Source organism: Vombatus ursinus, unplaced genomic scaffold (genome assembly GCF_900497805.2).
Source record: "Vombatus ursinus unplaced genomic scaffold, bare-nosed wombat genome assembly UNPS02014890.1, whole genome shotgun sequence".
In the NCBI taxonomy this organism is placed as follows: Eukaryota; Metazoa; Chordata; class Mammalia; order Diprotodontia; family Vombatidae; genus Vombatus; species Vombatus ursinus.
The window spans coordinates 1,156,755-1,173,604 of record NW_020954668.1 but is presented as its reverse complement, the minus strand read 5'-3'; the positions used below and the strand labels follow the sequence as shown (position 1 = coordinate 1,173,604).

The 16,850-nt window shown below is 36.3% G+C and overlaps 1 protein-coding gene across 1 annotated transcript in view; it reads left to right on the top strand.

The window, feature by feature from the left end:
- Positions 1-630: 630 nt before the first annotated feature.
- Positions 631-16,850, top strand: part of PACS2 (phosphofurin acidic cluster sorting protein 2) — a gene marked incomplete at its 5' end in the record, with an annotated part of 225,535 nt that continues 209,315 nt past the window's right edge. Inside the window, one exon of the mRNA XM_027842835.1 lies at positions 631-718. Coding sequence (XP_027698636.1) covers positions 631-718 — 88 coding nt within the window. The remainder of the gene's footprint in view (positions 719-16,850) is intronic.

The window sequence follows — 16,850 nt, the reverse complement described above, 5'->3', positions numbered from 1 at the left end:
GGCCTGAGGAAGTACTGAGGAGAGGAGGATCTGAAGATTGTGATGATTCTAACAATTAAGTTTAGTAGTGTTAAGGTTTAGGGAGAGAGATGAAGTGATATGGGGTTGTGGTCAAAAAGAGGAATGTCAGGCAGTCTGATGAGATGATGTGGATGAAAGTGTTCATGTTTTACACACCAAAATTATTAATACCTTATTGCTTTGCATTTGTGTGTCTGCTTTGTGTGAGTTATTTTTGTGTGTCTCTGTTAAACAGCCTGACATCAAGAATCATTTATTCTTTTCTATTCCATCCTTTCCTTTTTTTGCTCCCATGTCATATGTTACAGAGTTCAGTTTTCTGAAGGTACACATTAAATATTTAGTGAACTGGTTACCTAATTCTATATGTAGCATATGGAGTAAGGTGCTTAATAACTTTTTTATGGTAGTAATGGTTAAGAAAATAAAACTTAAATTTCTGTATCCTGATGAAAATGTTTACTCTGGTTAGATATTTTGCTTGTGTTAATCTTCATTTGTCTTTTCTCTGGATACCTCTCGTTTGGTTTCTACATAATAGAAGCTGCCTGCTATATCCTTCATAGATCGCTAGTAAAGTAAGTACCATTTATTTGTTCTCACTTTCAGGTTATGCAGCCTGACCTTAAAAAAGCTGGTCGTTTTCAAGGAATTGGAAAAGGAACTCATCTCAGTTGTAATTGCAGTCAAAATGCAGGTAATACTTTACTTGTGTAAAAAAAAAAAAAAGCCGTTTGGTTATTGATGTTAGGTAGATAAAAATGACTAGATTAAAAATATAATAATTCGCCATTATACATCAGCTTTACAAAATACTTTTCTCACTTTCTTACAGTAGTCTTCTGCATTAGGTGTTGCAAGTTTTATTATCTATTTTACAGGAGTAGAAAACTGAAGGTAATTTGCAGTCTCACAAATTTCAGGTATCAATGTTAGATTGTGGATCTTGGTTTCATCCTTTCAAGTTCTGCACTATTTTCATTGTAACTGTGTTGAAGAAAATATTAATACCATAGTCTGTGTTATAGACTCTAGCCTACCAGAAACAATTTTTATTAATTTATTACTATGCTAAAATGAAACATTATCTTACCTGACATAGAACTTTTTAAACCAACAGTGTAGTCATACCTTCAGATGTGTCTTTCCACAAGTCATTTTGAAGGTCTGATTTATAGAATTTTTGAAAATTTCACAGTATGATAAAACAAATCAGGGTTATTAACATTTTGCCTCATCATATTTTCATGTCAACAAAAGCCTCTTTCACTATCTACTATGTGTCAGGTGCTGTGATAAGTGCTGGGAATATAAAAAGGGCAAAAACAATCCCTACTCTCAGGGAGCTCACATTCCAACAGGGAAGACAGCATATCAGTGTCTCTGTACAAACAAGGTATATGCAGCTTAAACTGGAGATAATCTCATGGGAAAGGCACTAGCATTAAGGGAGAGTTAAGGAAAACTTATCTTAGAAGGTGGGATTTTAATTGGTGCATGAACAAACCCCGGGAAGCCACGATATGGAGATTGAGGAAGGAGCGAATTCCATACAGGAGGGACAACCAGTGAAAATGCCCAGAGTCAAGAGATGGAATGTCTCATGAGAAGAACAACAGAGAGGCATATGCCTTTATCTCTGTCCACAAATACATATGTGTCTTTCATTCTTTTTTTTATTTCATTTTTTATTTAGTATTTTATTTTTCCCCAGTAACACGTAAAAGCAATTTCTAACATTCATTTTTAAAACTTTGAGTTCTAAATACTCTCTCTTCCTTCTCCCCACCTCCCACATTGAGAAGGCAAGCAATTTGATATAGGTTATACATGTGTAGTCATGCAAACTATGTCCATGTTGTGAAAGAAAATGTAGACAAAAAAACAACAAAACTTCAAGAAAACTAAATTTTAGAAAGTTAAAAAAAAGTGTGCTTCAATTTGCATTCAGACAATATCAGTTCTTTCTTTGGGGATGGATGGCAGTTTTCATCATAACTCCTTCAGAGTTGTCTTGGATCCTTTTATCTCTGAGAATAGCTAAGTCATTCATAGCTGATCATCTTACAGTATTACTCTTACTTTGTACACAGTACATTTCATTTTGCATCAGCCCATGCAAGTCTTTCCAGGTTTTTCTGAGAGCATCCTGCTAATCATTTCTTATAGTACAAGAATATTCTGTCATAATCACATATCACAATTTGTTCAGCCATTCCCCAATTGATGGGTATCCCCTCAATTTCTAATTCTTTGCCCCCAGAAAAGAGCTGCTATAAATATTTTTGTACATATAGGTCATTTTCTTTTTTGTTTTTTATTTCTTTTGGGATACAGACCTAGTAGTGGTATTGCTAGGTCGAAGAGTGGGCATAGTTCCAAACTGCTCTACAGAATGGTTGACTTAGTTCACAGCTCCACCAAGAGTTCATTAATGTCTCATTTTTCCCATATCCCCTTCAACATTTGTCATTGACTTTTTGTGCTGTATTAGCCAATCTAATAGGTACAAGGTAGTACTTCAGAATTGTTTTAATTTGCATTTCTCTACTCAATAGTGAGTTAGAGTATTTTTTCATATGGCTATAGATAGCTTTCATTACTTCATCTGAAAACTGATCATATCTTTTGATCATTTATCAATTGGGGAATGGCTCTTATTTTTGTAAATTTGACTCAGTTCTCTGTATGTTTGTGAAAAAGAGGCCTTTCTCAGAGAAACTTCAAAATTTTTTTTCACAATTACTGTTGCTAACTGAATTTCCCTCTGCCCTATCCCCCCCCCCCCCCTTTTTCTCCCCCCCCCCCCCTCCTTTTACTCCTTCCCTCCTCAAAAGTATTTTGCTTCTGCCTACCTTTTCCCCCTCCCCCAATCTGTCCTCCCTTGTATCAACACCCCCCTTCTCATATCCCTTTCCCCTCCTACTTTCCTATAGGGTAAGGTAGATTTCTATACCCATTTGAGTGTATATGATACTCCAGCCTTGAGCCAATTCTGATGAGAGTAAAGTTCACTCAGTCCCTCTCTCCTCCCCCCCTTACCATCCATTGTAAAACTTTTTCTTGCCTCTTTTATGTGAGATAATTTACTCTATTCTACCTCTCTCTTTCTCTTTCTCCCAGTGCATTCCTCTCTCACCCCTTAATTTTATTTTTTAGATATCATCCTTTCATATTCAGCTCACATCTGTGCCCTCTGTCTATATATACTCCTTCTAACTACCTAATAATGAGAAACGTCTTATAAGTTACAAATATCATCTTCCCATGTAAGAATGTCAACAGTTTAAACTTAAGTCCGTTATGATTTCCCTTTCTTGTTTACCTTTTTATGCTTCTCTTGAGTCTTGTAAATGTTCTATTCAGCTCCGGTCTTTTCATCATGAATGTTTGAAAATCCTCTGTCTTATTGAATGTCCATTTTTCCCCCTAAAGGATTATACTCAATTTTGCTGGGTAGGTGATTCTTGGTTTCAATCCTAACTCCTTTCCCTTCTGGAATAGCATATGCCAAGCCCTCTGATCCTTTAATGTAAGAAGCTGCTAAATCTTGTGTTGTCCTGACTGTGGCTCCACCATACTTGAATTGTTTCTTTTTGGCTATTTGCAATATTTTCTCCTTGACCTGGGAACTCTGGAATTTGGCTATAATATTCTTGGCAGTTTTCATTTTGGGATCTTTTTCAGGAGGTGATTAGTGAATTCTTTCCATTTCTGTTTTACCCTCTGGTTCTAGAATATTGCAGCAGTTTTCCTTGATAATTTCTTGAAAGTTGATGTCTAAGCTCTTTTTTTGATCATGGCTTTCAAGTAGATTAATAATTTTTAAATTATCTCTCCTGGATCTATTTTTCAGGTCAGTTGTTTTTCCAATGAGATAAACATTGTTTTCTATTTTTTCCATTCTTTTGATTTTGTTTTATTGTTTCTTGATTTCTCACAAAGCCATTAATTTTCATTTGCTCCATTTTAGATTTTAAGGAATTATTTTCTTCAGTGAGCTCTTGGACCTCCTTTTCCCTTTGGGCAATTCTGCTTTTTAAGACACTCTTCTCATTGGCTTTTTGGACCTCTTTTACTATTTGGCCTAGTCTGCTTTTTAAGGTGTTATTTTCTTCAGTATTTTTTTGTATCTCCTTTACCAAGCTTTTGAGTTGTTTTTCATGATTTTCTTGGATCACTCTCATTCCTCTTCCTAATTTTTCCTCTACCTTTCTTAGTTGATTTTCAAAATCTTTTTTTGAGCTCTTCCATGGCCTGAGACCAATTCATATTTTCTTGGAGACTTTGGATGTGGGAGCTTTGCCTGTGTTGTCTTCTTCTGACTGTGTGTTTTGATCTTCCTTGTCACTATAGTAAGTTTCTATAGTCGAGGTTTTTTTTTCCCCATTGTTTGCTCATTTTCCCAGCCTATTACTTGACTTTTAACTTTTTGCTAAAGCTGAGCTCTGCTTCCAGTGTGGAGGGTGTACTGTCTCAAGGTTCAGGGGTTTTGTGCAGCTGTTTTCAGAGATACTTCTAGGAACCTGTAAGTGTTCAGTTGTCCTGGCCTGTGCTCTGGTCTGTGAGCAACCACAAACACTCTTTTCTGCTCTGGAACTGTGAAGAGGGTCTCTACACCACTGGGGCCACAAGCTCTGCTGTGGCACTAGGCTCCTCCTTGCCCTTGGACTGCCACCTAAGACTGCAACCTGGATCTAAGTATAGGCAAAGCAACAGAGTCCTGTCTCAGTGCTAGCAAAAAGCCTAATGTAATCTCCTATCCAGTTCTACCCCCTTACTGTTTGTGGCTTGAGAGCTCCAGAAACAGCTGCTGCTACTGATTCAGTGGCTCCCATGGTCTACTTCTTGTTTTATGGGGCCTGGGCTGTGCTGGCGCAGCCTGTGCTTGATTGTACTCCACTCTCAACTAGGTGGGACAGACCTCTCCTGTCATCCTTCCAAATTGTTTTCAATGTCTGTGGGCTGAGAGGTCTAGAAACCGCCACTGCTGCCAGTGATTGAGTAGCCCCAGGGCTTACTACTGGTCTTCACTGGCACAGCCTGCACTAGATTGTGCTCCTCTTTTACCCTGATGCAACAGACCTTTCCTGCTGACCTTCCAAGTTGTCTTGGGCTAGAAATTTGTTTCACACCTTTTTTCTGTTTTCTGCTGATCTAAAATTTGTTTAGAACCATTTTTTAAAGGTATTTGGAGGGGTTTAGGGGAGAGCTCAGGCCACTCCCTGCCTTTTCTATGCCATCTTGACTCTGCCTCCTGCCTCTTCTGTTCTTAAAAACTCTTAATTAATCCTACCATCCTGGTAACAAATCTTTTCTATTTCTCCTACCCTTCTCAGTTAAACTCTGAAAAAGTTGTCTATACTCTGTGCCCCAAATTTCCTAGTCTCTTCTAAAATATCTGCACTTTTGCTTCTGAATTCATCATTGAACTGAAACTGTTCTCTGCAAAGTTATCAATGGTTTCTTAATTGCTCCCAATCCCCATCTTTCTTGATCCTTGTAACATTTTATCACTATTAATCACTTTTTCTTGCATACTGTCTCCTGGATTTTCATGACACTTCATTCTCTTAAGCCTCTTAACGAGCTGGTTTCCACTGGTTCCCCTGCCCATACTGAGGTACTCGGGGGTCCTGGTGTTGGTGCTTCCTTGTTCCACCATCCTGGGGTTCAATATTTCCCCCTGATGTGCAGAGGTGGGGCTTTCCACTGGCTTGGTGGGATGCTTCCTGTTCTGTACTGCTTCCCCTCCCTCCCCCCGAGGGAGAGCGGTCTTTCATGTTAATCCCCTAAGCTTCCTGGGCTACTAGACTGCTGTACTCCATCTTTCTGGTGGTTCAGCTGTTCCAGGGTTTTTCCTGAGGTGATATTTTCTGGGCTTTCAAAGGTCAGTAAGGGAGTGTGAGAGCAACTTACTTCTTACTCTGCTATTTTGGCTCCCAGAGGCGGAACCATGGAACTGTCTCCTCGTCATTTCTTACAGCACAATGTATTCCATCACAATCATATACCACAACTTGTTCAGCTGTTCCTGAGTTGATGGACATCCTCTCAATGTCCAATTCTTTGCCAGTACAAAAACTGCTGTAGATAATTTTGTACAAATAGGTCTTTTTCCTTTTCCTTTGATCTCTTTGGGATACAGACCTAGTAGTATGATGTCATTTTTTTTTTTAAAAGAAAGACATTGAAATATTTTAAAGAATGCATTGAAGAAAATTGAAGTAAGTTCATAGGGAAGCATAGCAAGTATAGGCAATTTTGAAAGTAACATGTAGAATTTATTATATACTTATAAAAAGATCAAGTGGTAATTAAGATTTGCGGGTTCATAGAGCATCCTGTTTATGTTCTTCTGTGTGTATGGAAATGTTCTTTTGTATGTGTGTAAGTTCAGAATTTTAAAAAGGAATAAGAAATAGTAATGCTAATTCTCTAAAGAGAGGAAACACTACAAGACTTTTTTATGAGTCTAATATAGTCCTGATGACTGAAACAGGGAAGAACAAGGCAATGAGAGTATTATATACAAATATCATTGATGAATATTAATAACAAAATTATAAACAGAAAACCTCCAACAAGACCATAATATGTCCCCACCAGATTTAATATGAGATTAAATTTACATTAAGGATGATTCTATATTAAGAAAACAATCAGCACAATACTTTTAGCCAAAAATAGCTGCCTTAAAAATGAGGCAAACTTTCCACCTCCCATATACCTACTCTAGCAAAAACCTGAAGTTCGCACCAAGCCAAATAATGATTAAGAAATCCAGTGAGAAACTACAGTAAGTGATTTCTTCTACACTGTGATAGCCTTAGTGCTATGCTTTGGATTGGGGAGGTTGCCCCTACTTGATCTTACCCTATGTTACCTGAATTCCTGTGACAACTTCTTTGTGGAATTAGACCTACCTAGATCTTTGAGGTTTATGGGCCTTCTGTGGAGTTTCATGCAGGATTCTCAGGACCTTAGAGGCAGTGGTTACACTGGTTACTGTTGCTTCCTGGACCTTCCAGGAGCCCTTTCAATTCTAGGGGTGTGAATAGGTGCTGGGCAGCCTCTATACAGTCAGCTGTCATGGCTGGGAGTCTTCTCTGGATGTCACATAGATATTTCAAACTTACCACGTCCAAAAATAGAAATGAGTTTTTTGTTTTTTTTCAAGTGTTGCATTTTTGTTTTTCCTTAGGGAATTGCCCTTCTTTCAATCATCCAGGTTCACAATCTAGGAGGTATCTTCATTCTCATGTACCACCATCCCTATGTCCAGTCTGTTGCCATGTCTCATTGATTCTACTTTCCCAACATATTTTGCTTCTGTCCTCTTTTTTTTGCCACTCATGCCACAACCACCTTCGTCTAGGCCATAATTACCTCTTGTCTGGACTTTTGCAGTTGAGTCCCTTGCCTTGTTATCCTATAACCACTTATTTCTTTTTTTTTTATTCTAAATTCATCATTTATTATGAACAATTTTGCAGGAAAGTTCAATAATAGGAAAAGAATAAACATTTATATTATAAACAAAAACATCAAAAAAGTCTGCCTTTGATAATATACAAATTTTATGTATACTTAAAATCCTAAGATCAGGTGTAGAATAACTTTTTTTTAACATTATAAAATCTAAAACTAGAAACAAGCAGCATATGCTTTCCCAATAAATAAGAGAAAAGATATCCACTCACCTTGCTATTATTTGATGTATTTGTAGCAATACTAGCCATAGTAATATGATAAGACAAACAATTTAAGGACATAAACATAGGCAAAGAAGAGGAAAAAACTACTCTTATTTGCTGATGACATAATGAATTACTTAGAAAACTCTAGAAAGCCAGCAAAGATACTAAGAGACAACACCTTCAGCAAATTTTTAGGCTACAAAATTACCCCACCACCAAAAACAAATCCGAAGTGAATAGCATTTCTATATAACAACACATTCCAGGAGGCAGTAACAGAATGGTAAGTCCTATTCAAAAAACTGGAGCGGGGAGAGGAAATCATTCTACCAAAGCACATACAATACTTCGTTCAATTACAAAATGCCCCTTAAAGAAGTATGGTGTAAATTAAATTGCTCAAGGAATATTCAGTGTCCTTGGCTGGGCAATGCCAGTAAAGAAATATGACCATGCTACCACAGTTAATTTGCAGTTTTAATGTTATACCAATCAAATTATCAAGGTGATACTTTATAGAATTTGACAAAATAATAACAAAATTCATTTAATGGGCAAAAGATCTAGAATACCAAGGGAAATAATGAAAAGATGTAAGAATAAAAGAAGAATAATATTTCCATATATCAAACTATATGATTAAACAGCAGTCATCAAAAGCATTGCAGTCATCAAAAGCATTTGATAAGGCATAGTTAATAATGCAGACTACACAAGGGACAACCCAAAACAATGGAACAGCATAGCCCAGTGTTTTATAAACCAAGAAAACCCAAATTATTTAGGAAAATTTCTTATTTGATTGAAACTACTGGGAAAACTCAAAAGCAGACACCATGGTAGAAAATAACTTTAGACCAACAACTTATGCCATATTTTAAAGTAGATTCAAATTTGATATGTGTCCTGAATATGAAATGTACAATAAAAATTAAAGTCATGTTACTCTTTTCAAAAGAAGAATCACAGACTTTTATTAAGCATATGAAAGAATGTTCCAAATCAGTAATCATGAGCAGATTAAACTAGCCCTGAGGTTTGCCTCACATCCAAAAAATTTGCAAAAATGAAAAAAGATGGCCATAGTTAATATTAGAGGTGTTGTGAAAAAATGGGAACACTGGTACTTTTTTGGTGGAGCTCCAAATCATTACAAACTTTTTAGGAACCAATTTTGAATGGTGCAGGTGATTAAAATGCCCACACCTTTTGACACCAGATGATACAATCTTAGTCATATAATCCAAGGAGGTCACAGATAAGAAGAAAATCCCTATATATAGCAAAATATACATGGCAGCATAATTGTGGTACCAAAGAACTGGACCCAAAGTAGATGTCCATCAGTTGGGAGATGACTAAACAAACTGTGGTACATGAATGTAATGGTACATTATATTACTGTAAGAAGCCAAAAAATATGATTATAGAGAAATATGGAACAACTTGCATGAACTAATACAAAATGAAGCAAACCGATCAAGAAACAAATATATACAGTGACTATACCAATGTATAAATGGATTTAACAACCACCACAAAAGAATTGAAAGTGAATGTTTCAGAATTACTAAGAACAAGCATGACCTCAAACAAGAAATATGGGAAGGTGCTTCCCAAATTCCTTTGCAGATGTAAAAGATACTTATGTCTGGAATGTTGTATATGTTTTCTCACTTTTTCAATACAATGAATAGTTTTACTAATTTTTTTTCCTCCTCTTCCTCTTTTTTTTTTTTGGAGGCAATTGATAGCCACTTACTTCTTTACAAACCTTAACCCTTGATAATTCTCAGCATTCACACTTTCCACTTTTTCTCACACGGTGCTGAATACCTCTGAAGTAAATCACACAGCTGTACTCAGTGGGCTCCATATATAAATATGTTATCCAATCTCAGCTGGGTCGTTGATTTTGCACACTAGTTTTTTACTCTTCTCTTAGAGACTTTTTATCATACTCCTTACTTTAACTTCAAACCTCATCTTTTCTGAAGCCATACCCCCTACTTGTTCCCTTCCTTTTTTTTTTTTTAGCAGAATCTCCTATTTTACTGAAAAAAGTTAAGGCCCTCTTTCTCTACTCTTCAAATCGCTCCTCTGAATCATCTTGCCTCCTTTGTCCCACTGTAAGAAAATGAGGTGGTACTTGTTCTTGTCAATACCAACCCCTTACTCCATTTCCATTTTCACATTTTCCCCCTCATTTATCCCCCTTTTAATAACCTTCAGTCTCAACCTATTGGCTTCATTCCTACTTCCCTCAGACATACCCAGATCTACTTCCTTAAAAATGTCTTCACTTTACTATGCTTTCAAGTTACAGTCTTTTATCTTTCCTCCCCTTAATAGTTAAAATGTAGCAAAATCTATCCATACCCATTACTTCCATTCACTTTTAGCCCCTTGCTATATAATTTCCAGTCCTACTGGTTCTTTACTATTAAACTGTTCTTTACATGGTCAACAGTGATCTTCTTTTTGCCAAATCTGACAACCTTTCCTTAATCTTTATCCTTATTGATCATCCTGCAACCTTGCAACCAGCCTTGCTGAAAGTCCACTTCTTCTGTATACCCTTTCCTTCTAAGTTTTCCTGGCTTACTCTATCATTCTCCTACCTGTCAGACTGGTTATTTTTATTCTCCTTTGCAGGATCCTAATCTTACAAATACCTTATGTAACAACAATCTCCAACACTCTGTTCTGGGCCCTCTCCTCTCTCTCTGTGCCTTTTTTCTTGGTGATCTCATCTCCTAAGGATTCAACTATTTTCTCTAAGTAGATAACTTCTAAAACTACATATCAACCTCCTGAGCTTCTGTTTCACATCTCCAGCTTCCTTCTGGATATTTCAATCTGGATGTCACATAGACATTTCAAACTTACCACATCCAGAAATAGAAATGAGCTTTTTTTTTTAAGTGTTGCATTTTTGTTTTTCTTGAGGGAATTGCCCTTCTTTCAGTCATCCAGGTTCACAGTCTAGGAGGTATCTTCATTCTCGTGTACCACCATCCCTATGTCCAGTCTGTTGCCATATCTCATTGATTCCACTTTCCCAACATATTTTGCTTCTGTCCTTTTTTTTTTTTTTTGCCACTCATGCCACAACCACCTTCATCTAGGCCATAATTACCTCTTGTCTGGACTTTTGCAATTCCCTCTTAATTGCTCTCCCTGCATACAGTTGTTTTCCCTCTCCAATCTAACTTCCAAATAACTGTCAGATTGACTTTTCTAAAGTACAGGTGCTGTCATTCCCCTGCTCAAGAAGCTAAGCTAATTCTTCGTTGCCTCTAGGATAAAATACAAGGGCCGTTGTTTAGCATTTAAAGCCCTTCATGATCTAGCACCAGCTAATCCTTATAAGGCTTTTCCTTCATATTTTCCACACGTCAGCCAAACTGGCTTGCTTGCTATTCCTCATGCATCACATTCTATCTGTTATCTGTATTCCTTTGCACAGTCTTTATACCTTAAATGCTCTCTTGCTCTGCCTTTTGGATCTGCTTGCTGTTTTCAAGGTTCAACTCAAGTGCCACCTCTTTCAAGTGACCTTTTCCCCAATTTTTTCTAGTACTTAGTTCCTCCAACCTCATTATTCTGTATCCTGAGTTTCGTTATATCTGAATATATCCTATCCCCTCAGGACAATTAAGATCCTTGAAGGTGAGGATTATCTTACTGTCATATTTGTGTCTCCCAGTATTTAAAACAGAAAATGATAGTCCCCTAATATATGTTTGTTGATAGATTGAATAGGCATGTGCCATGATCTGTGCTCAGTTTGTTTTATAGAGCAGGGGTTCATAACAATTTTTTGCATCATGGACAATTGACAATCTGGTGAAGCCTGTGGATTCTTAGAATAATGTTTTTAAATTTATAAAATAAAATACATGGGATTACAATGTGAATCAAATGGAGTTGTCAAAAAATTTTTTGAACAAATTCACTGATCTCAATTTAAGAACTTTTATTTATAGTGACTTTATAATCTACGTTTTAGGATCTCTTTTTGACATAAAAGTAGAGGTACCTGTATTCATTTATCTCTATCTCTCTAGATTATTCTTCACATCAGATGCTTTGACTCCGATTTCAGTGCTATGCACCACACTATAAATGCTAAACCATTCCTTGACTGGGTCAGTCATTCAGCAAATATTTACTAAGTACCGACCATGTGCCAGACACTGTGCTAAGTGCTAGGGTTATAAAGAATGGCAAAAGAGAGTCTTGCTGCCAAGGAACTCATAGTCTAATGGAGACAATTTGCAAACAAGTATGACAAAACTTTTCCTCCAGGTATACATTCAGGTAGCCAAGCAGAATAACATGTTGTTCTTGGCAACTAATTAAATTGTTTATGTCCATGGAACAGGCCCTTTTATCACTCGAATTTTCTGTATTTTATCTACAATGCTGGAATCTTCTATTATTGCAATATTATGGACCAAACAGAGGATTTGGTAATTTTTTTCCCCAAAAAGCTTTTGTACTGCACTTGACTTAGATGCTATAAACAGTCTTGTTTTTCCTGACGAACATTATCCTTACCTAGAACAGGCCACTCCAAGAAATTGATAAGTGGTGATGGGTTCTAAGGTTCTTTTCTTATCACATACTATTCAGATTTTTAGTGGAGGTCTGAAAAAAATATCTTGAATAGTGTCATAAAACAAGTCAGATATGTATATCATTTTTTGGAATTATTTTTAAATGTTTAAGAAAAATACTTGCCCTTTTTTCTTTGAGATATTATACTATTTCAAACTAACTTGTCAGATAAGAGTATTTTCAGCAATTTGAGACCCATCCTAATTTGGTGTGAAACTTATTTCCTTTGCTATTTGATACCACACTTTTCTTATCATTTTTAGATTTCCTCTTTGAATAAGCAGATTATAATTTGCATTCCAGTTATTTGTGTATATTTCTTTGGGTTTTTATTATATATTTTATTTATATTTTATATTTATTATATTATATTTATGTATATTTTATTATATTTTTATTTCCAAAGCCTGTTACAGAGTACGTACTAAATAAATATTTGGACTGAATTAAGTTCCTTTGGCTGTTAAGGTTTGAATAATCTTTTCCTCTGCTTTTAGACTCCCCTAATAATAATGATAATAACTTTGGTTATGTTATGCTTCTCTCTCATTAGTGTAAGGTTATTTTCTCTGTCCAAATTAGTTGTATCTTGTCTCAGAGATTTATATAGCTCTTTTCGTGATCTCTTTATATACTGGAATATGATGGAGTTATAATCTCACTGGGTTTCCAGGTCTGATCTCAGGGTACAGACATTGCACAATTAACTCTCCTAGCTTAACTAGATTTAATTTTACAGACATCTTTGTTATTAAGCTCTCTCACCCATCCTATGTAATTTAACAACTTATTGTTGCTACGTTGTCTCCATTGTATTTCATCTTTTGCCAGCTCTGCCACTGACATTTTAGGGGTTTTTGTCTTTCACACATAATATGATTTGACTCTTACTGATCTTCCAACATCTTTATCACATAATTGGATATAATATATTGTTATGAGGAGTTACCTAACCAGGGTCTTTGGGAGACCATGAGTCATTAAGGACTCTAAAGGAAGATTTGGAATGTTCTCTAGATGAGGATGAGAAAGTGATCATCAGATATCTTAGATAACAACTGTGTGGGTAAACTAACTTAAGAAAAGTTTTTCTTCTGTCAGAATGTAATATTAGGCAAATAACAATGATAATAGTTTACCTTTATATAGTACTTTACTACATATGTATATATATTATTTTCTTTATAGGAACTCTGTGAAATAGGTAGTATGTGTGTTCCCATTTTAAAGATTAGGAAACGGCTCAGGGAGGTAAGTGATTTGACTTGCAATTGAATGGATTATTTTATTCCTTGGAGGAAGCCTTGCCTTTGGTAAATTATACTTTTTTTTTTTTGCTTTTTGGTGAGGCAGTTGGGGTTAAGTGACTTGCCCATGGTTACACAGTTAATAAGTGTCAAGTGTCTGAGGTCCCATTTGAACTCAGGTCCTCCTGACTCCAAGGCAGGAGCTCTATCCCCTGCGCCACCTAACTGCCCAGTAAATTCTACTTCTTCACACAATTGTTCAGCATGACCTTCTTCCCCCCCCCCCCCCCAATATTGCTCTTTCAAAGTTCTTTAGTTATGTCATGATGGAATGTCCTGGATTCCTAGTTAGAATCTGAATTCCTTTAGGTTAAAAATCATCTTCTCAAGAGGATTCTGGGAAGATGGCAGAGTAGGTCAGAAAACTTTAGGCTCCTCAAATTTCCTCCATAAAAAAGGGCAGTACATTGCTTAGAGGGATTGTAGATCAGCCAAAATAAACAAAAGTTGGAGTAAAACTCTTGTCCTCCTAAGACAACTTGAAGACCCCAGGAAATACCCCACATCCTAGGGCTGGAGGTTTGGCAGGCTGACTCTGTGGAATCAACAAACAACAAACCCTGGGGCAACTGGGTTGGGAGGCAGCCTCAGCCTTAGGAACTTTCACCTCACAGACTCTGTAGGGAGTTAGATTGAAGAACCTTCCACTTTCAAGAGATGCCAAGCACAGCTGTTGCTGAACAGACTGGTCCTGGGCTGCGCCTGTGGGGAGAAGGAGTTAGCATATGCCTGGTGAGTGTAGTAGCAGAGGAGTGGGGCAGAGTCCTTGGTTTCAATTCCAGGGCAGAGATGATAGCTGTAGTTTGGAGCCACCTGGGGGACTGCAGGGAGCAAGAACATTTGTGGGACAGAGTGTCTGAGGCCCTAGCTGTGGTTTAGGAGTGGAGAGGAGAGCAGAGCTCAAGGTTAGGCCCCAGGACAGATCTCAGAAAATAACAGTAAGAAGGACCTGAGACTCAGGGCATCATTCCGCACACCTTGGGACTAGAACTTAATTATACTAATGACTGCTAAAAACAAAATAAAATAAAAATAAAAAAGAATAAGCAGAGGAGGAAGAACCCAGCCATAGATAGTTACTATGGGGATAGAGAAGATCTGGGTTCATATTCAGAGGAAGATGGAAATAAAAAAAAAAAAGCCCCTTCTTTTTCAATGAGAAATGTCAAATGACCCAAGTCCAAAAAGAGTTCTTAGAAGAACTTAAAAAGGACTTTAAAAATCAAATAAGATAGATCAAGGAAAAATTTGGAAAAAAAATAAGAGCAATCCAAGAAAATATGAAAAGAAAATCAACCAACTTCAAGTAGAGAGTAAAAAACTTAAGGAAAATAATTCCTTGAAAATTATAATTTGGCAAGGGGAAGCTAATGACGTTCAAAGATACCCAAATGAGGAGAAATAATATAAGAATAACCAGACTACCTGAAAATTATGACCAAAAAAATCTTGATAAAATGTTACAAGAAATAATCAAAGAAAATTGCCCTGAAATTCTAGAACAACAAGACAAAGCATAGACAAAATCCACCAATCATCACCTGAAAAAGTTCACAGGAGGAAAACTTACAGGAATTTCATAGCCAAGTTTCAAAGTTTCCAGGTTAAGAAGAAAATATTGAAAGCAACAAGAAAAAAAATTAAATATTATGGAGCTACAGTAAGGATTACATGAGACCTAGCAGCTACTATGTTGAAGGGCCACAGGTCTTAGAATACGATATTTTATAGAGCAAAAGAACTGGGGTTATGATCAAGGGAAACTTACCCAGCAAAGTTAAGTATGATCCTGAAGGGGGGGAAAATGACATTTAATGAACCAAAAGACTTTCAGGTATTTGTGACAAAAACAGCAGATCTTAATTGAAAATGTGACATATCCAGGAGAAATATAAGGTAAACATTAAGGACCAATTATAAAGGACTCATTAAGGTCAGATTGTTTACTTCTTATATGTGAAAATGTTATCAGTACTCTTGACTAATCATCATTTGGGTAGTTTGAAAGAAAGACTAAGCTGTGTATGATGGGGTAATTCTAAAAAAAACAAAACTAAAGAATGATAAAGTCATTTTCTCATACAAATGAGGCACAAAAGGGAGAATTAATACAAAAGAAGCTAATGGGGGGAAGGCAGATAGTGCTGCAACTTTACTTGCATTGGGAAATGTTAAAGAGGGAGCATCATATATATCTAATAGGGTATAAAAATATCCTATATTCAGAAAGAAAGAAGGGCAAGGGGATGGAGGGAGTGAGGATAAGGAAGGGATTCTTACAAGGGTGGGAAGATTAAGGAATTAGGGGGGCAAGGTAGCGGGTAAAAGTAAAATAGATGAATGAGAAGGGATAGAGTAAATAGGGTGAGAAGGATAGTGAGGAAAAATGGAAAAGAGGAAAATACACAAAGGTAATTATAGCTTCATGGGTATTCATGGAATTAAGTTCATGGGTAGGTAAAACCAAGATAATAAAAAAATGACAATTTTACCTAACTAATATAGCTATTCAATGCCATCCTAATTAAATTACTAAAAAAATTATCTTACTGAGTTAGAAAAAATTATAACAAAGTTCATTTGGAAGAATAAAAGGTCAGGAATTTTAAGGAAACCATGGGAGGAAATGTAAAGGAAGGAGATTCAGCAGTATCAGACCTTAAACTATATTATAAGGCAAGAGCATTTTTGAAGTGTAAAATGGATAATTTTGATTATTTTAAATTAAAATTTTCTTGTGTAAATAAAATCAATGCAGCCAAAAATATAAGGAATGTAGAAAATTGGGGAAAAACTTTCATAGACAATCTCTCAGATAGGATATGATTGTATTGGAATACTGTTGTGTTGTAGGAAAAGATGAGCTAGTTGTTTTAGAAAAACATGGAAAGGCTTGGACCTGTAAAGGAAGATGCTAAGAAAGACATAACAAGTGGAAATATGCATACTATGGTCTTACATATATGTGTATGAATGTATGTGTGTATATATATGTATGCTTTTAGATATCTAGTACATGTATAAATATCCATGTTTAATTATAGCTTTCTTTAGGGTGGAGTGAGGGGGAAGCAGGGAGAGAGAGGAAAAAAATAAAGTTAAAAAGTGCACAGCAAAAAACAAAAGAAAACCTACAAGGAAGCAAAGAAAAACTGGGTAGCTTTGAAAACAATGTATTTTTTCGTGCAGGTTTTCTTGA